This window comes from Danaus plexippus, chromosome 5 (assembly GCF_018135715.1).
Source record: "Danaus plexippus chromosome 5, MEX_DaPlex, whole genome shotgun sequence".
In the NCBI taxonomy this organism is placed as follows: Eukaryota; Metazoa; Arthropoda; class Insecta; order Lepidoptera; family Nymphalidae; genus Danaus; species Danaus plexippus.
This window is the reverse complement of record NC_083539.1, coordinates 1,883,149-1,905,064: the sequence shown is the minus strand read 5'-3', so window position 1 is coordinate 1,905,064 and position 21,916 is coordinate 1,883,149. Positions and strand designations below refer to the sequence as shown.

General features: G+C 31.8%; 3 protein-coding genes across 5 annotated transcripts; 2 read left to right on the top strand and 1 right to left on the bottom strand.

The window, feature by feature from the left end:
• Positions 1-7,415: 7,415 nt before the first annotated feature.
• LOC116769022 (small lysine-rich protein 1) lies at positions 7,416-8,330 on the top strand. The gene has a single exon (XM_061527796.1). The coding sequence runs from the start codon at positions 7,439-7,441 to the stop codon at positions 7,688-7,690; it is 252 nt and encodes an 83-aa protein (XP_061383780.1). The 5' UTR covers positions 7,416-7,438; the 3' UTR covers positions 7,691-8,330.
• A 459-nt stretch (positions 8,331-8,789) lies between these two features.
• LOC116769021 (heat shock protein 68-like) lies at positions 8,790-12,668 on the top strand. 2 transcript variants are annotated; one of them, XM_032659995.2, is made up of 7 exons: positions 8,790-8,886; positions 9,429-9,623; positions 9,852-10,733; positions 10,818-11,087; positions 11,178-11,279; positions 11,348-11,575; positions 12,240-12,668. In XM_032659995.2, exons 2-7 carry the CDS (start codon positions 9,453-9,455, stop codon positions 12,477-12,479), a joined length of 1,893 nt encoding a protein of 630 aa, XP_032515886.2. In that variant the 5' UTR covers positions 8,790-8,886; positions 9,429-9,452; the 3' UTR covers positions 12,480-12,668. The 2 variants fall into 2 exon arrangements, with proteins under 2 accessions (XP_032515886.2, XP_032515885.2); XM_032659994.2 differs by having other exon boundaries at positions 9,350-9,623.
• On the bottom strand, positions 12,660-21,352 carry LOC116768945 (transmembrane protein 135-like). Of its 2 annotated transcripts, none has more exons than XM_032659875.2 (9): positions 21,149-21,352; positions 18,309-18,439; positions 17,994-18,120; positions 17,757-17,908; positions 17,469-17,580; positions 14,994-15,146; positions 14,505-14,645; positions 14,172-14,338; positions 12,660-13,501 (listed from the first exon to the last, which is right to left on the bottom strand). In XM_032659875.2, the coding sequence occupies exons 1-9, from the start codon at positions 21,317-21,319 to the stop codon at positions 13,450-13,452; spliced, it is 1,206 nt and encodes a 401-aa protein (XP_032515766.2). In that variant the 5' UTR covers positions 21,320-21,352; the 3' UTR covers positions 12,660-13,449. The 2 variants fall into 2 exon arrangements, with proteins under 2 accessions (XP_032515766.2, XP_032515768.1); XM_032659877.2 differs by lacking the exon at positions 21,149-21,352 and adding an exon at positions 19,174-19,601.
• Positions 21,353-21,916: the final 564 nt, after the last annotated feature.

Sequence of the window (21,916 nt, the reverse complement as noted above, 5' to 3'; positions counted from 1 at the left end):
ATAAAAGTATCTCATGTAATGTAACTGTTATAATATTTCCAGGAAGTTTACTATCAAAAACTAAAATTTCCTATTCTGCCATTATAAGACATGTCTTCTCGTTTTGAGTCGTAAAAGTAGGTACTTGGTTATTAAAGAGAAGCAAATTGAATGATAACGCAAGTCCCGAAAACTGGTAAATAATAATAATTTAAATAATTTGAGACAAAAGTATTTCTGCTTTGTTTATGAGCAGTAACTTAATACGTATTTATATGGAAAGTCAATAATTTATTTAAATGACCCAACAAATAAATGCTTAATAAAACGAAATCAATAGTGGAAAAGGTGAGTTTGACAGACAAGCTCACCTTTTCTGGAATACTATTATGCATCATCACATTACATACGAAGCATTTTCCGTTTTTCATTCAATAACCTACGTGAATTCTAATCAGCGAAGAGTTGCGAATGGAAAACTGCTACCACCCTTAAAATGACTATGTGAACTTGGGCTTAGCAATTATGCTTAGTATATTATAATCATTATTAAATAGTCGAAAGACAAGATAGTAATAAAGTAAAAATGCACCTATTTAAATAAATAAATTACAAAAATTTCTCGTCTCGCTAAAATAAAAAAAAACATTTTATGATAGAAATACAAATACTAAACGTATTTCCTTCGAAGAATCCCTTTTGAATACTTCGATAAATGCACCGAAGTAAAATTTTTACATTAATTTTTTACAAATAAAAAAGTCGCTTCGATCGACGGTTCCTTGTTCAATAAATTTTAATCCTTCTAAGAATATTGTATCATATTTATAGGACAAAATATTGATACATATATCTCAACTTTATTGAGGCTCATGAAAGTAAATTAAGTAAACTCTATGAATAAAATTTGATACTCATGAACATATGTATATGTTAACGGAAATGTATGTAATCCGTCATTGTATACAATTCCTAGGAAATGTATGTAATTCATAAAATCGCACGGAAATGTGTGAAATAAATTATACTATACTTACACATTTCCTAGGAAATCTATACATTTCCTAAATAGCAATCGGAAATGTAAAACATTTATGTATTGCTTCGCCTGATCCGGCGATCGCGCAGTGCCTCGTAAACTCTCAGTGTGTACGCACGTCGCTATTGTTCAATAATGGCTGCTGAAACACGCATCGCGCTTATGAAAGAGCGATTTTATAGGACTTTGGCGTCATTAAGAATATCAACAAACGCTAAAAACACTGCTTTTATTGAAGATGAACGTTATAAAGAGTTAATTGAAGAAGTTTCTAGGGCAAAAACAACTACAAGAAAGACTTCTCGTGATTATTGGTTATTGCGGCGATACGACGTCCTTACCATTGACCAGAACAGTAAACTTATTTTTCCTATTAAAGAACCTACAAGCACTATTATTTACTACGCATGTGATAGCGAGTTATTCGACATATTACACGAGGCTCATATTCGAATTGGTCACGGCGGAAGAGATCGCCTGATGAAAGAGGTATGGAGTCACTATAAAAACATAACACGTAAGGATATTGAAACGTATCTTAAACTTTGTGAACCATGTCAACTAAAGCAAAAAAACATTAAAAAAAGGCATTGTCGGAAGCCTATCATACCCTCAAAGTTTAATTCTACATGCCAAGCACGGCCACTTAAAACAAAACGAGCTGAGGAAGTGGCTCACACTTTATTGGACATATTTACTCTACTTGGTACTCCTGTAAAACTTCAGTCTGATAACGGCAGATAGTTTTCAAACCGAATTATTGACAATTTAAAAACATATTGGCCTACTTTAAAAATTATTCATGGTAAACCCAGGCATTCGCAAAGTGAGGGGAGTGTGGAAAGATCGAATCAGGATATTGATAATATGCTAACCACGTGGATGCAAGTGGAGTGAGGGTTTGAGATTTGTCCAACTGACGAAAAACAGAGCTTTTCATGCTAGTATCAAGCAATCTCCGTATGAGGCTCTTTTTGGCTGTAAAGTTAAAGTTGGTTCACAGTTACCCAATGATTTTACGCAAAATGTTGAAACTGAAAAAGATTTGGAAAAAATCATACAGGACCTTACCAAAAAGGAAGATCCCCAAGTCTCTGCATCTGAACTCTTTAAGATGAACACGGAGGCAGAGGTAAACCAAGTTTCTATTGACGTTTTAGATCAACGCCAAACAAACACGCAACCTCCAAATTACACCCTCCAATGCAGCGTCTGTTCACGAGAAACTACAGGAGCTCATACATTTAGAGAATATGGATGTGCATCCACGCTATTTGTGCTGTTGCTGAAGAATCACCCGATGAAGGATTTGGATCTAAAGTTTTGTGTCCAATATGTTCAAAAAAAGATAAAGTTCTAGATAATCGTCAATATGCTAAGAAAAACCTACAACAACAAGCCGAAAAATGCTGAAATTGAGTGAAAAGAAGTTGGCCCCTGCACCTATTGGCACTTCAATACGAATTGCAGTTCCTGAGGTTGATAGAGGACGAGATGATGCACGGAATATTATTGGTGTAGTTTTGACTAAAACCGATGATAAACTCTATCAAATTGGTACCAAGAACGGTATCTTAAAACAATTATATGTTCGATCTCAGACTAATGTGTGTCCAAGTGTCCTTCTTGATGCAGACGATGTACCGAGTACCAAGATTGCACTACGGTCAGTTGCCAACTTGCAATCCAATGGAACCGGCCAAGGATTTAAGAAGTGCCCTTGCAAGAAAAACTGTGCTAAAGCAAAATGTCTGTGTTTTAAAAATAAAGTATTATGTACTTTCAAATGCCATTCGAGCTAAGTCTGAAAACATAAATAGCTATATGGACTGACAAAGTATTATAATATAAAGATTTACTTTTATACTTTGACATTTATAATTACTTAATTATCAGACTGATTACTTGCCAAATGAAAATTTGATTCTATAAGAATAAATATAAGTTGATTTTGTGAAACGTTAAAAGTTAATTTTAGAAGATTTTAGAAGTTTTAATTAGTAAGGTAATATGAACATATTATTATTATTTTACGGTATGACTGTTACCCGATTGTCACAATAAGTGTTTTAATAAAAAAAAATTAAAAACAACGTGTTTTATTACAGAAAGCATTTACTTTATACATTTCCTAAATAGTATCGGAATTATACACATTTCCTAGAATTTGTATACAATTCCTTGATTTCGTACATTTCCGGTAACATATATACACTGTAAACATCAATGAGAGGACCTCGAAAAGGCTATCATCAGTTTTAAACCTCTGAATAATTGCTTTATCGCGAAGCACTTATAAGATCAATCAGCATGTATGACCGTATAAGACTTAAGATTTCCAGGCTGGACATTTAAATAAGAGTAAAGTAACTATATATATTCCTTTAATTTTAGCGACTAGTTTTTACAGTACAAATGTCTTAATAACATACCCTTTTTTTAGAACTTAACGAGTGGTTCATGGCCTTCTATGGGTCAGGTTTAAATGGTCACATGTGGTATTTCTCTTCGTCCCCTATTTAATATGGTGGTGTTTCTGAAAACTCTAAAAATAAGTTTTGATAAATATAATTTTGGCCTAAAATTACAACAGCTTCCAATATTTTAAAATCAGGTATTGATTTTGTTTCGTGACGTTAAACTTCTGTATTGTTTTGACAAAATTGTATAAAAGAAACATTGTTTTAAATTATTAAATATTAAATTTGTTACAATTCGACAACAATAACCTGAATAAAAAATATACAACGAGCATACATAAAGGTCACTTTAGAATGAATTCTGAGCTGCAATGAACATTCCGATATGGAATCTACATATGTATAAATTGCACATATAGGTCGATACATTGAAAAACATACCTAAGATATGTTTTTACATTATTTATCAATGTACCTATATTAATTAGTCTTAATTTTTTTTATCTTGTTACTTTTACGTGTGTAGTTCGTAATAAATAGTTTTTATTACCAGAACAAGTTATTCATTAACACTCCTTAATTGTTTTGCCTGACCAAGTTAGTGCTATAATAATGTAAAACTAGACATAAAGTGACAAAATACCATTACGAATCCAGTTAGACATTGATCGCATAATACTACGTTATGAATATTAATAGAAAAGAGAGTTGTTTGTCGAAGAAACATAAAAGCTTCTGAACAATTTTACAAATTCTCTTTAGAATGTTAAGTGCATGTCCTATTCCCTTGGGCTTCTTATTATTAGGATAGACGTTACTTGGATCACCTAAGGCGTCCTATCAGTTTTTAAAGGAAACCCTCCCACACTTCGTTAGCCTGACCCTATTGGACACATGGGACCATCACTATATTGAACAGAGCATCGAAAGTAGAAATCGTCGCTTTACAAGATCTATAAAAATGTGATTGTCAGTGTCTTTCGTTCGAACACGTTATATTTGCCCCACTATTGTAGATTAGGCTGTAACTGCGTAAAGTTTTCCAACGCGTGTACGTAAACCGGCTTATTTATTTTATGAGAAGCATTTATAAAAACTATAAGGGATTTAATTCTGTTTCCGGTTTATCGATTTTCTTTATAAAAATTAAGGCATAAAACCGCTTAAATGAATAAATGATCTCTGTTAAAATTAAATCCTCTGTCAAAACGTCAATTTAAAAAAAAAGTAAAAAATCTCGGAAACCAGTCAAAGAGAATTATGTTCACTCTCGACCATTTTCCATTAACTTTCACTTTAACTTTGTTTCAAACCCAGAATAACAGGTAAGACTTAGTTGAGTGGTAAATAAAAGCAATTACTGTTGATTTATTTTGACCAAATCTTTATAGAGACTTAATTCTATTACAATTAAGAATGAAAATTGAAATTTAATACCAATTTAACTTTAATAATTTAGTTTCCTTATACAAAATGGACTTATACAAATGCATGTAGCATGCTCTTTATGAATAGGTGCAAATGAATTACGTTACCTCACCTCATGAGTCCGTCTTGAAACTGAATGCAGTGTCTTTACAGTATATTATTCGTAAATATCAGCAATCACATTATTCTCGTATCTAATAATGTTAGTACTTAATAAGATATTATCGAAATCCTTTGTAAATAATACTTAATTTCAAACATAAATAAAATGTTCATACATTTTTACCTATAGCAGAATTGCATACCTTGTTTCAAGTAAGCAAAAATTTTAAAATAGTATAAAATTTTGTTGTACGATATCAAACAATTGAATACAGTCTTAAACGTCTACTGTAAAGCAGACCCTTGAAATATATTTCCATATTTTGACTATAACATAATAAATATTAACGAAATAAAATCGTAGGACAAGTTTCGTAAAACCTTAAAAATTGACGACGGTGGTAAACAAATTTTAATTTATGAATGCAGCTACAAAAATACTTAATTAATTAGATGGATATTTTTCATTAAAAATAAATACAATCTTGATGGTTACTGTTATTATACTAGCGTGTGATGTCATGACAGTTGCATTATATATTATGACAGACTGATGTGGTCCTATTATGAGATATCGTTCCGTTTTGTCCATTTGTTATAAATGATAATGGATTTCTATGATTCCTATAAATGCAACTAATTTAAGCAAAAATAAAATAACTCGAAATTTGAATAAGGAGATCTTTGTAAAGGATATTTGAAGTCTGTGATGTGTCTGAACAACTGTCAAACAACTAACAATTCGAACATACTTGACACAGAGCTCGCAAAGGTGAGGCTAAGATTAAAAATACAAAAGTTTATAATAAATGCAGTTAAATTTCCTAGATTTTAGAACAATTTTCTTGACTTCAATTAGTCTAAAAAACGAAGTATTAGAAATTCTTTTAAAATATATGTGAATGAAATTAATGAAAACGTCTTTAAATTAACGTAGGACAAGGAGAAATCATGTTTCACTTACAATACATGCAAATATATATTACGTATAATAATAAAAAATATTAATATATACATATAGCTCTGTGAAATATGTTCTCTGTTGAAACATTTGTATGAATACTTACCTAAGTCTGACAGTGTACTAACTCTGATACTGTACAAGCTCATATTACAAGGATTATACATGTCGGAAGCTGTGAACTCATTTAACTTGTATCATTAAGATCTACTCCACTTGACACTATTGTATAATTCAGTATGTTATTTCATCATATTGAACTAGAAATACACAGAACCTGTGTGAAACAATTATATATCGTATTTGCTTTTACTTAATTCGATATTGCTATAACAATGAATGAGAGTAAAAATTATTATTATAAATAACTTAAGCTTGATATTCAGTTCATTGTGGCTAAAAAACTTTGACTCGGAATTCGTTACAAAGAAAATATCAATACATAAAGCGGAGGGAAAATAGTCTATGGGAGACTCGAACGCTTCGCATTGAAACCTCAGGGTTAATTCCGACTTCAGTAAAGGCTTGTTTGGGCTTTGACTTATATCCTTCCCTGTATTTCAGGTCAGAATATATTTAGTATAGAAAAATTCCTTTAAACCTGCCTCAATATAACTATAATTACAGGTCACTGAATATAAAAATCGACAACAACATTATCAGTTATTGTATTGTATGCTTCACAGCTGAATGGGTCAACAAATCGTTGAACATTTTTTACAATGTTTCTTTATATTTTAAAAGCTGGGATGGAAACAATAATGTTTTACATAAACTTTGAAGTTTATATTTAAATACAAAGTCGGCAAGAGTCTTCTTCCGGACATTGTTATCACTATGCTATTAGAATCGGTTTTAAGTCTTGCCGTTTGTACCTACACCTTATCTTATACCTTCAATTTGTCTCTTCTTAGAGAATTCTTGATACGACATTTCTTTATATGTAACTTTTATTTTATATTGTTTTTCTACAAGTCTTTTAATGAAATCTCCGGTTTTACATCAAATTATTATTATAAAGGCCTTCGTATAAATATATATAAGGATAAGTAACGATCCAGTACAAATTTGCCGCTAATGCAAATTGTTCTTGTGCCACGAACTGGAAAATAGTAAAAGTTAGATTAATTCCACTGTTCATTCCCTAATTCTAAGTGGCATTACACGAAAAGTTATTTTAGAGTACCTTCCTGAAATATAGAATATTCTTTTAAAAATTCAAGGTCACATAAGTCATTTTTATAGAATTTGAAGGTACCTATCTAATATAAACAAACTCACATAAAAAAATTGTTCCAATCTATCATGCAACTGTAGTTAACGATCAAAATATATTTATACTTTTATGATACACTATAAAAATTTAGAAACCATTATAAAACTATATGTCTCCTGACACGAAAGTAGGAAAACAATGAAATATCATTAGAATGGTAACTATGGATACGGTTGCTGTATGATCAATATTATAAGGTATAAGAAGCGTAAAAACTTGATTTAAGACACCGAATGGCGGGTAAGGGTAAAGGAAAGAAGAAAGAAAAGAAGGACAAAGAAGAGAGTGGTGATAAAAAGAAGTCGAAGAAGGGCGGCGGTAGAGCAAAGAAGGGCAAAGCTAAAGGCAGATGCAACGTCGACATGCTAACAGATTCAGCAATGGATAATGTTTATTACGCTTGTCATAACGTTCAAGAATTATTACAAGCGAGAGGATTCCATCCCCAGGATTTTAATAAGAAAAAGAAGAAAGGAAAACGCTAAAACAGAAGATTCAAATGCTTTGGAGTTTTATACATTTATTTATTTGATGCCGTTATTAATCAAGTATTTTAAAATTGATCTCTACTGATTTCTGCTTGTGAGAAATAAACGTGTACACTTTGACTGCTTCCGTGTCATTACTTATGATAGCAATAATTAAAACCATTGCTTCGTATACAATACTAAAAGCTATATCTTGTAGTATTAATGTGAGCCAAAGAAATAAACTTCGACTATAAATTGCATCTTAAAGTGGAATCTAAACTTGTTTCTGGCCGTAGGAACTTGCTTTCCCAAAAGCTATGTGAGACTAAAGTAGAATTTATTAGGGGTTTAAACGTTTATTGTTGACTTTTGTGTATCTCGAAAGAATCATTTGTATTTAAGAGTTTAAAATGTAGGGTAAGTTTTTGTTGCTATCCCATGTTAAGAGATAATTCTTAATTCGCATCGTTAACCTCAAAATTTACTGATTATATCTCGATACTTAATTTTTTTTTATCCTAGCATTAATAAAAATATTCTATAGATCATTCCTTGTGATTATGACCCAAGAGATATCGAACTTGTTTTGATCAACAACTGATATAAGAGTATTGTAACAAAAAATAAGAGGAGCTGTATTGACTAAGGGGTGAGTTGGCGGCGGGCGAGGTGTAGAGTGGTGTGATGTATCGAGGTGGGGAGAGGTGTGGTGAGGAGAGGAGAGGTGAGGAGAGGGGAGGAGAGATTATTTAAAGAGCATTTTTGGATGTAATTATTCATTATTTTGTGAAATTGGAAATAAACCAGTGATTTACCAAGAAGTCGTACTGTTTTAATTATTTTCTTTAAAGAGTCAGTTGTGTTTTGTAACTAAAGTAATAGTATATTTTAATCAGTATTCAGTTATAATATATGCTTTAAGTACTTATTATTAACATATAAATTTTATTGATTTCAGATTTTTTTATATCATATATGTTTTATTTATCCCCTACAAAAATTATTAATTTAATGGAGAGTATTAAATTCTGTAAAAGCTAGTTATTTCTTGTTTATACAATGGCCATTATAGAAAAGAGATAAAAACTTTGACATTCGTTGTCATTTTCAGTCGCCATATTTTTCAATGACAGTCCAAAAGAAAATGTGACCTTTCTAAAAATGTCTCAAAAATATATAAAACAGTTAAATAAAACAACAAATAATATAAAGTAAGTAACTGTTCACGTACAAAATTGCGAACAAACCGATAGCTAAATTGTATACAAAGCAAATTTAAATAAACGTGAATTGGAAAACTAATGTATCTAACATTAGATTTAAAATAAGAGTGTAATGTTAAACGTACTTAAAAATCTTGTTTGACCCGAAAGAAAGTCGTTTACAGATCAAAGTTAAATGAGGCAAATTTACTTTATGGCTCCTATACCTATGTATATCAAAGAGCTTGTTTGTCAATTTGTTATTCAAAAACATCGTCGTGTGGACATAGGTTGTTTAAATATAAAATTACATGTTTTTTATTTAAGAAACAGATATATTGCCTACCTCTGAATTCCTTTTGGTTAACTTAATTAAAATATGTTTTTTTTTTGTTAAATTTATGTTCAAGAACATTCTAAAGTAATCGCGTGCTACTAGATGTGTTCAAATATATTTTCATTTTGTCCTCAGCCTTCACCACAGCTTAAGAAACATTTCGAAATGCCGAATATTTATAAATTCCTAAGTTAATTTTGAAAATATTTTTAAGTAAATACAAACCTCCAAATTAACTATGGTCGCCCAAGCGGTGGGTATAGATCTCGGCACTACCTTTTCTTGTGTCGGGGTCTTTCAACATGGAAAGGTGGAGATCATAGCTAACGAACAAGGAAATAGAACAACTCCTTCATACGTTGCTTTCAACGACACTGAAAGACTTATCGGCGATTCAGCAAAAAATCAGGTACCTATTTTTATAGGATATATATATATATATATGTAATAATAGTCATTAAAAATAATGGTCTCAGACATCATAATTATTATCTTAATAAGTTTTTTTAGTAACATAATAGTTATTGGACTTTGGTTTATATTTTCGCTGCATTGTTTCTACATGGTGTGAAATGAGTGAGGAGATCAAAGTCGAAGTAAAATATATCACAATTATATACTTTTTTTTGTATAACAGATAGCAATGAACCCTAAAAACACAGTGTTCGATGCAAAACGTTTAATAGGAAGAAAATTTAATGACCCCAAAATTCAGCAAGATATGAGACTCTGGCCATTTGAAGTAATATCAGATGGGGGAAACCCAAAGATTGTTGTTGAATACAAAGGAGAGAAACGCAAATTCACTCCGGAAGAAATTTCCTCCATGGTTTTATCAAAAATGAAGGAAATAGCTGAAACATATCTCGGGGGTATTGTCAAAGATGCTGTGATAACCGTCCCAGCATATTTCAATGATGCGCAACGACAAGCAACGAAGGATGCTGGAGCTATAGCCGCGCTAAATGTTCTTAGAATTATTAACGAACCTACAGCCGCTGCACTTGCCTATGGTCTAGATAAAGAACTGAAAGGAGAAAAGAACGTCCTCATATTCGACCTTGGTGGAGGAACATTTGACGTATCCATACTTCAGATTTCCGAGGGCTCGTTATTTGAAGTTAGTTCTACAGCTGGCGATACTCATTTGGGAGGGGAAGATTTCGATTGCCGAATGGTTGATCATTTTTGTCAGGAATTTGAGAGAAAGTACAAGAAGGATATTAAATCTAATCCAAAAGCTTTGAGAAGGCTAAGAACTGCTTGCGAGAGGGCTAAACGAACATTGTCCTCTAATACCGAAGCGAGTTTAGAAGTAGACGCTTTACATGAAGGCATAGATTTCTATTCTAAGATCACAAGAGCACGCTTCGAAGAACTTTGTTCAGACTTATTCAGACAAACCTTAGGTCCGGTGGACAGAGCTCTTAAAGATGCTGGATTAAACACAAGAGAAATACACGATGTGGTCATGGTCGGTGGTTCTACAAGAATTCCAAAAATTCAAAGATTATTGCAGGTAAGATTGTTCAAATACGTTATGTCTATAGTGACTACTTTATTAATGTAAAATATCATTATTATTAAGAATACTGTTTTCTAGGATTTCTTTAGTGGAAAAGTGTTGAATCTTTCGATAAATCCCGATGAAGCCGTGGCCTATGGTGCAGCTGTGCAAGCAGCAATTCTTACTGGTTCAAAAGACACTCGCATTCAGGACGTCTTGCTTGTGGATATCACACCGCTATCTCTAGGGATAGAGACGGCAGGAGGAATTATGACGAAACTCGTTGACAGAAATACGAGGATACCGATAGCACAAAAAAAGATATTTACAACATATTCTGATAACCAACCCGCTGTTACAATACAAGTAATAAGAAATACTCCCTTTTTGATCAATTTAAATTCGAAAAAAAATGTAAATAAAGTGATTAAACATAAAATTATTATTAATCCAAAGGTTTTTGAAGGAGAAAGAGCATTGACAAAAGATAATAATTTATTGGGTGTCTTCAACTTGACGGGCATCCCACCAGCTCCTAGAGGAGTACCGCAAGTTGAAGTAAATTAATATATTACATTAAATTAAACAAATTTGAATTTTACGAAATAACAAGGATATTTTTACAGGTAACTTTTGACATAGATGCCAATGGCATTCTTAGTGTGAGTGCTCAAGATAGAAGTACGGGCAGATCAGAACAGATTACAATATCAAATGACAGAGGCCGACTTAATAAAAAGGAGATTGAGAAGATGCTGCAGGATGCAGAAAAGTTTAAAGCGGAAGATGAAATGGTGCGGAAGAAAGTAGAAGTTAGAAACCAATTGGAAGCTTACCTTTTTGGATGTAAAACGGTATTTATCTGCTATTGAAAAATACGGTGTCATAATATGGAAGTCGTATGTACTTATGTAAATGTCTCTTAGTGATAGACTGTAGGTCACTGATTTAGTGTTATTAGTAGATGTCACTAAGACCAGTTAGTTACTGATGGGTAACATAATTCTTAATACCTTGACTGTCAGATTTTACGAGATTTTTTGTTTTTTGTTTATTTCATACAGACGTTATTGACGAACGTCGTTGTCGTATATTGTTTATGGATAGGGTATGATAAATATAGAAAAACGATGCCATTATGGGATTGATGATTCCGATATTTAATTAGTTTAATTAATTGCATGTACCATACTCACCATATGCAATGTAAATATACGCTCAATGTAGAAATATGTTGAAACTCGTCTCAGGAGGGAAATAAGTTTAGGCGGAAAGTCTACTTTTTTTGCCCTAAGTCCAACTTTCTTACCTAGTTAGTATAGTCTTAGATAGCCTTGAATAGATAAATAGCCCTAGATTCTTATAAAATAAAACTCAAAGTAGTGATTGGACGATCTCAACCGGTGATCATAAGAAATCTCGTTTGGTACAATAGTACATAGAGAAGAGAATGAAGTAGCAAAAACTTAAACACGAAAATGCTTTATTAGTAACCTCCCTCGTGTTCAAAACCCTCAGGCAGCGGAAAGCGCTGGTACCAGATTGACGGATGACGAAAAAAACGCTGTCATAACTGAATGTAGCAATCAATTGCTCTGGCTGGAAACCAACGGAGACGCGTCACTGGCGGAATTAGAAAGCCGTCTGAAGTCAGCTCAAGCTATCTGCCAATCAGCTATGATGAAGTTACACGCTGGTGGTCCAAGTTATGGGAGACCGGTCAGTTCCGGCGGACCGAGGGTCGAGGAAGTAGATTGAGGGAATTAAATTTAAATACATGTCTTTGACATCGATGATCCATCATAGCGGTCCAAGTTGTGAAAGACCAGCCAGTTCTAACATGCCGAGGGCAGAGGAAAACGATGCAAGGAATTGAAGAAAATATATATATAATAGCCTCACATCACCAACAACCATTGAAACCAATAAAAGACTGTATATTTAAAACATTTTATTCCAAAAATAGACCTCTGAATATCAACAGAATCTTAATAAATTATTTAATGATGAAAAGAGAAAGTTATCGTTCAGATAACTGTTCCGTGGAATGATGCGAGCGACTTTATGTAACGTATCGTGATAATCAATACTATTGGTGAGGTTTTTTTGCCGAAAACCGCTTTTGGCCTTTCCGTTCTCGTCCGGATGATATTAAAATAAATGCGGCATTGATTACATTGATTGTTCCGTGGCTTATACTACACTTAACCGAATGGTTGACTTTCACCCTTAACTAGTTTGTGCATATGACTACCCAAATAAAAAACTACCCGACAATAAAACGACAGCAAGTCGGTGTTGCCATGCCGCTATAAATAATATTTTACATATAAAAGCTTCTTCCTCCGAGTAACCGACTAGCCTTATATATCACCTAAACGACGTTACTCTAACATAAGGCGTATCATCTTAAAACTATTTTGTCATTTAAATGCGTTTGATATATAACAATATCTTGTCCAGTCAAATATAAAATAATTTACAACACTATTATAAGAGGATGTCTCAACAAATATTTGTTATCAATGTTAAGTATTAATAGAACCAGCTAACAGAGATACTTGATGCTAAGGCCTTTCCACATGAGCAGTAACCATCACTTCTTTTAAAGTTTTAGGTTAAAGACATATATAACTTGACCCCTCAAGAGATTAGTGATATTCTAACACTAAGGCCATTTACACTGGATTAGTTTAAACAATGTATTATAAGTAGTATAATTTAAAGTCTACATAAATCTAAGCATCCTCTGTATAAACGCGGCTTGAATCTCGTCGGCTCTGAAACAAAAATCATTCTCCATTAAATAGTGAAAACTTTATAAAAAAAATTTAAAAAAACCTTATTCATAATCGGCCAGTAACAATATTATAGAGGCACATAATCGAATAATATTGAGCAAAAACCTTACGGTATTTTGTAAGAGCTGGACCGATATTGACCAAACAACTAAGAACCTTCGCAAGGAAAAAACCGTAATGAAATAGGTCTAGTAGTTTTTAAATAATAAAAAATCGCGTAGTAAATCCGAGAAGGTATTAGTTTTATTTAAATGACTCGCTAAAGTCTTAAATCTCATTACACTTTTATAAGAAAATATAAAACTATTAAGATGATGAAGAAAGGAAAAAGAAATATTATATAATGCAATGTTTATAAATGCTTATAACAATTACTATAATGACAACACAGAAACGGGAAAATTAAAATGACGTCATAGTAATTTACGTAATTTGTCACAAACAAAAATACCATAAGGTAAACGAACGAAAAATATATACAACTATTATTACGTATACAAAGGAAAATGCGTATAAGTTATTATTTATATATACATATGTGTAGACAATTCGATAAGCCAATCGCCTTCATACAAAAACGAGATTCGCGGGACTTTTATAACTCAGATTCGAACCCGGGACGATTCGCCAATAAACAAATCAAACTCACTTATTGCTCGTGACGGTGTGCATCAAATTGACTATGTACTTTGGGCAGACGTCTTCGTGCATCACCCTGGCATGAAACAAGAGTCCTTGGCACAAACAGTACAGGATCTCTATCAACGGCCAACTCTCCGGTATTTTGCCTTTTTGGTAGAGCCATGAGAACAGTATCTGGAATGCAACGCCGTAAACCACATACATACTACACACAAAGATTAAATCCAGACGTAATAACGGACAGCAAATTCAGAACAATGAAATGAGATATTTTTTGTATATCATTAGGACCATTTAATATTTTGAGCTTAATAGTTAGCGCGATAGGGTGTATATTCACCTGCAGCGATGAAGTGACAGGCGCCAATGATATCGGAGTAGATGGTGATGCTCTGAACGCGGCGCCAGCGAGGAAACCAGCCGGCAGAGCGTATAGAGCGCTATCCCTGCCGTTCGCACGACATAGAAGGCATACGACTAACTGGAAGAGAATTAGTATAATAAAAAAAAATTGCCATACAGTTGAATAGAGAAATTTGATAATTTGATTGTCAAAAAAACAACAAAACCAGCTTAAAATGAAATGTACTGTTCTATTCAAATGTGTACAAAGAAATATAATCTCCGAAGACATTGAATCTGTTTACGAGCGCAGAGAGCAGAGTTCAAGGAGTGTATTAATATTGTTCTATTACGAAACAATGTATGAGAAACTATTTTTAAATAACGCCTTTCTGTCATAGGTCATTCGAAACATTGAATGTTAGTTTTCTACTCATAATATTCTGGTCTCAATAACTTTTCTATTATAGACTCATGTTAAACACACCCTGTATATCCCTATATATCCACCAAAGAACAGGCCGAGCTTCAGATGCGACAGCTTCAAAGATTTCAAAGCCTTCGTTGGAGTCAATAACCTTGGTATGACCGTACGAAGCGCCGTCATGAGGCATCCGACGCCAAATAGCTGAGCTGCACCCTGTATAATGTTTATATTTATATAAGTTATATAACTCTAGTTTGGATTATGCTGTCTTAATCATTCAAACTTATATGCTTCCTTACTATATCATTAACATAAAAGAAAACAAAGAAATAAAGGCCTCTGTGAGGAGCCTTACGTCTTGAATTGTCGAAGTCAAAGGTAACAAATTATTTATATAAATTTATTATTAAAAATTTTAATTGGCACGGATAAATGCCATATTATAAAAAAAAATATTTCATAGAACATATTTTATAAGTGTATCAATTGAAGAGAACAAACTTAAAATACTGAAATAATGCTTGATTAGAATAATAATACCAAAACAAGTCGTGCAATTTTTATAAAGTTATAATATAGCGCATAATATTGAAGCACGCTCGTTAGATTACAAGAACTGTCCAATTATTGTGAATCATTGAGAATAATTTAGTAATATCCTTAATATTATTATAACTTTATAAAAATTTTAATGTAACATACATTTGTTGTTTTAAAACCCAATAATGATGACATCATAGTTTAATCTTCCTCTTCGTAAAATCCGGTTTTAAGGGTTTTTCTGCCAATTAAGAACATCGCTAGAGGTTCGTAAGGCTTATCCTCAGTCAATACCCAGTGAGTAATTATGACGTTTTATTTACATTTAAAGAGTACAATAAATTTTGGATAGCTAAATACTTATTAACCGTTTACAAATAACAACTAAGTTTTATTTGGACAAGTTAATGACTATAATTATAAAAAAACAGTTTATTTTGTGTAATAATAAACAAACGATCAGCAAATGTATTTTTAATGTCTTACTATATCTGTAATTTTAATACATACGTATATAAGAATTAAAGCGTCAGATTAAGTGACTATTTTCTCTTAGAATTTAGGAAGGAAGGTGAAGTAATACAATTGACATAGACATGGAAATTGGCGGGAAATTACGACTTCGAATAAACAACGAACTTTAAATAATTATCAATAAGTAATCAACCTTAGCGACTTTTACCATTCAAACGCAGACTGTCCATGACATCAGACTGAAATGCCTTTTAAATCATTAGAGATAGTAACAAATTTCAACCGCGATATGAACAATAAATTCAAAAACTATTTTCTTTTAATTTACACTTTTGTTCACAGAGTATGAAACATGCTTTTGAACGTATTCTATTTTTTATGTTATTTTACTATGAGATCACTATAAAAAAATTTATAAATTATAACCTTTGACTTTTAATCATTAAAAAAATATTATAACTTAAACTAACATTTTTATACAAACTGAACTTGTAAGACGTATTGCCCTTTTCAGCATTGACATTTCATTTTGTTTGACATTTCGTTAGATTTCACTTCAAACCTACAATTTAAATTTTTGACCACGTTACTACGCTTTGTTTTTTTTTATTATTTAATATTATTCAATACAATTTAATATGACATTTGAAGTTATTATTTCATTAAACTCAATAAATTAACTACGAAATAGTTAATTATTTATCTTTTCTGTGTTTAGTTTTATAAAGTATTTTTTAGTTCTGCTTTCCATTTTGCAGTGTAGTAGAAATAAAGTAATATATTGCACAATATATATTAATATTATTTGAAGTATATTTAGTGAGGAGTTTTGATAATATTGATGATAGGACGTGTATAGCTTCAGCACAGCTGAATGATTCCATTTAGCCGTCTGAAGCCGTGCATTCCGCGAGCTCGCGGCGCCTAGTTAAGGTGAGCGGTACCGAGGTTTTAGTGACCATTCCTTTGAGCGGAGGGGTAGTTATAAAACCTTTCCCAGATTAAAAAAGCCTTATATAGTATGATCAAAAAATTATTGTTTATACATAAGTTAGTTAAATAACTTTGACTACAAATAATGGTCCTTTCGTTGACTTGAAAACAGCTAACATCAACATATATAATTTAAATGAAGTTTTTAATTGTAAGTTTTTTATTTTTTATTTTTTTTTTTTGTATTCGAATGCAAGCTTTATTTGGGATTTTTTGTTGTTATTTTGAATGTAAAGTAGAAAGACTTAGCTATTTATTCTATTAATACACTGTTACATCTTCACATATATGTATTTTATATTGAATTGGTCTATTCACCTTATAATGAATTTTGTTTGCTTATACTTAACTTTATAAAAGTATTGAGATCATCAACATAACTACAAACAATGAAAGTTACTCCTTTATAGCTAATGTAAGTAATCTTAGCAAGTCTTCTTAAAAACTAAGCAAAAAATTTTAAACATTTTCTTATATAACAAATTATACGGTATTTATTTAGTTCGAACCTTACTTAGTAATACTGACCTTAAAAACATAATTCATGCAAGGTCCTCTGTGAGGACAAGCTGTACTCCTACCCTCAACACCAGGAACGGGTTCACCGACCTCTTTTGATACTCGGGGTGGTGTAAAGAACCTACAATGGGATTTTGATGGTCATTCAATAATAAATGGTATATACACAACTATCAGAAAATATTTGCCATAAAACAATTTATGGAAAACAAGTCATGCCTCTTGTTTCATATATATTTTTTTATTTATTGCAAATCATCACCTCATATATTAGTATGATTTAAACATAAAATTTACCAGAATATTGGTGTCCGTTTATTGTTCTCTCTTTCCATTCTCATGAGATAGAATAAGACGGCGCTACCAAACATAAATATAAGTGTCTCTCTACCAACAGACCTCTTGAACCATCCTTTCATTTCTAAAGTCCTTTGCCAGTATTCAAAGACCTGTCAACATTTACATCAAATCACATCACTATTCATATAAATGTGTTACCTTACACACTTCACTTTGATTTTAAAACCAACTAACCAGATTAACAAATAGGTTGACAACCAAAACTCTCCTGTGAGGGGGTTCTAAATACACCGCGACTCCACTCACGGTACACGGTAGCAGAACAGTTGTGTAATAATTAAACTGACTGAAGAATAATTTCCTAAAGGAAGCATACACATACATAGTTAATTAACGTAAATAATATAAACATATACATCGATTTTGCCAGAAATATTATAAAAGTGATATATCAAATAAATGCAGGAAAATAAGTCAAATCTGTATTATAACCTTTGTATACATAATTGATGAGGATTTTTTGGTAAGTTGAAATTATAATATACTCACCTAAATATACAATTCAAAGTCACAAATGAACTTCCAACACTGAGGCCAAATATACCAGATTTTAAATATAATTTAAACTGCTCTTTCATTTCCTTTTTACCAAGTTTTTTACCTCTCATCAATATTTGTATCTGGAACAAAGTTATTATAACTTTTATCTGATGTAAATATATTGTGTATTTTAATGTTAGTAACACAGTGATGACACGGAGAAAAAAAATATCAAACCGTATATTTTTGGTTGAAAACTGATTTTTTGTCACTAAATATGGAGTTAGAATTTTTTTTTTTTTTGTAAATCTCCATACATGTTCTTCATTCAACATAGTTTTATGAATAAAAAAATATATTCTCCCAATATCAGTATGACAATGTGTACTTGTCTTAAGAGTACCAATTGAATATTTTGTGGGATTATATTTTGCTAAAATAAATACAGTTTACAATAATTGGAGTGATATTCTTGTTCATGCTATACATGGTGTGGTTTGATTTTAAGTTTATTACATTACATTTGTATTTTAATAATTATTTTTTTTATGATAGGTGTTTGAGAATTTAATAAAAGATAAAATGATAATTTGAATGTTATCGATTGATAACTGTGTGTGTATCAAAAAATATGATGATACAATTTTTATGTTCTTTATATAAATGAATTTAATTTAAATTATAGACATTAAAAATACCAAGTTAATTGAGGTAATATAACATAACTAAATATTTTAAAAAAATGTCGGCAAATATATGAGAAAAGGACTCAGACCATTTAAAATTATATTACAAACCAAGATTTTAACAAACAAGAAAATTTAAAATTGAAAATGAATATAAAGTCTAGTTTTCTAATTACATAATTACTTACGAGATAAACCATCGCATAAAATTTATAACTCCCTTTTATACAACTGAGTAACATTGTTGTTGTAGCATCGCCACATTTTTGAGTCCATGGATGTATTAACACATTGCAAGGAGCACTACTGCATGCCTTCTCAAACCAGAACTTGCTAGCTTCGACCATTTTTGTGAAATATTAATTGTATTTTAAATATTAACTATGCTATAAGTAAGAATTCATCGATTATATTTTTAGTAAAAAAATTCACAAATAATGAATTTTCACAAGCACGTCGTATAGTAGAACTATTTCGTTAACAAGGTATTTTAAATGACAAGTTCGAGAGGCTAGTATTTATTTTCTTAATAACAATACCACAAGTAACCACTGTGCAGTGAACTATCAACTATGAATATTCAGGCACTCAATAATATGAATAACCTGGCGAGACATTGACAAGCAATAAATGAATAATGACAGTGACAATTAACACAAACAATGTGTTGTTGCCATAGTTAGAGTATAACGAAAAGTATTACAAAGAATGTTATAGGAGATTTCTTATGTTGATAAACTTATAAAGATCATATGTATGACAGATTATTTATATACATAATATGTGCGATGCTGGCTTAGTTTTTGATGCTTCCAACTAAATCAACGAATTTGTACCTTCGAAATGCCTTATTTCAAAATAGTTCTAATCATTCAAAGTTCACTCCTCCAAATACCGTGATGAGGTCTTTAATACAACGTCTATTTTTAAGATGTGAAGAGTCACCGAGAACAGTGCCTTGCAGAATTAAGAATAGATATCAAGCTGGAAATCGATTGTGTGATGGATCATTACCAAATTATTGGACTTATATAATAACTGCACTCTGTAGAATTAATCCGCCAACGTATGCAACGCCGTCTCGTTGCGGCTGTCACCACAGTGGTGGCACTGGGACGCGGGACTAGGATGCGACATAGGTACCTCTCGAAACACCTGTGCCCGGTAAGTACCTGCGTTAGCCGGAAGCTGAGGGCGCCATCGCTTCTATTGAGCCACTCCTCTAGAATGGGCCTTACCGCCGCCACAGCAGCGTGCCCCGCCGTGGGAGCCTTTTAACAGCTGGTCTAACTAATTACTTCTCTTCAAACAATTAATTCTCTTGGATCAATTCCCAATATATCCTCAAAAGCAGCAAACTCTTTTTTGGAAAGACAAAAACACCAAGAACAATCGTACTTTTTTTTGCCGGTTTCATATTGACCCGGGATATCTCTAACGCCTTTAGTCGAATAGGATACTGAGAAAGATTGGCAAATAGATAAGTATATGGTATCGTATGGCAATAGAAATATGGTACAGATTGCTCCTTCCCATAAGACGGGCAAGAGAAAAGCGCCTTACTGTCTAAGATATTTGATTGTACTATATGGTGGTGGCGACACCTCCAACAAATATTGCACTTAAGATTAGTCGAAAAATAAGCAGCGATTACTCGCAATGACGGTCTGTTTGCACCTCCTGGAATCAATCCGCCTCAGTTTTAATATCAACGACCAACCTACTGGGTATGATCAGAAAACGACTGCACACGAGTTGCACACAAGCTCCCAGAATGGTGTTACTCCGAGGAATAATTTGTTTGATTGATGAATAATTTATTTGATTGTTTTTAATTGTAAAATTTAATATTTATTTATTCATGATATACTAAATAGTAAATTGAAAGTGTTGTTAAATATGTTTAATGTTATTTTTAATTTCAAAGTTTGTTACGAAGTCGTACAGACTACATTTCTAAGTATTCTTATATTAAGTGTTAATAACTTACCTTTACAAAATTAAATTTGTTTCATATATAAGAATAATAGAAAAAGTTATAAAACATATGTAATATAAAAAACACGATAGCTAGTTAATGGGTGTAACATACTATTTTTTTTAAATATAAATATTAAGTGGAAACGGTTATTATTTAAAATAGAAAAGCGTTAAAATACTTACAATGGAAATAACATGTAGGGGAAAAAAGAACGCTAAGGATCCTTTAAAGCAGGATTGGATCATTGTCAAATATGCTTCATAACAACTGTCCGTCCAAGGATGCAACAACTGAGCACATGTATATTGAGGTAAATCTGAACGCAATACCAGGTGTTTGCTTATCTCGACCATTATTAACAGTTTTGTTGATATCAGACTAAGAGAAATTTTTCTTTTATCAGACATATAAACTAAAAAACTCTCTATTGTTATACAACATTTCTAAATCACAGTCCACGAATTCAATGATTTCGTTCTGTTAACTTCGCATATAGATCAGTTCACGGGGTCGTTTATGTAAATCACAGGAATTAATTTAAATTTCAAAACGTATTCAATATTTAAATTCAATATTGAAGCTGATAAATACATTTGACATATTTCAATTATATTTCATAACAAAATAAAATAGGCAGTCTAAACACGGCATACAAGTATCTGCACAAAACATTGCCATTTGGTAGATCCTGTGTGTTTACACAGTAATGTAACTAACTATGTATATCTAGACATAAACGTATTAGTTACATATAAGAGGTTCAAATTGAAAGTTGTCATTATTGTTTTAGAATTATAATGATAGAAATTGTTTATCTGTAAGCAACCGATTACCAACTTTAATCTAAACAATAACAATGATATTATAGAAATTTATAATCACACGTAAATGATTATTGTAAATTTTTTGTACAGTTATTAATTTACTGGAAATAAGGTAAAAGCTTGATG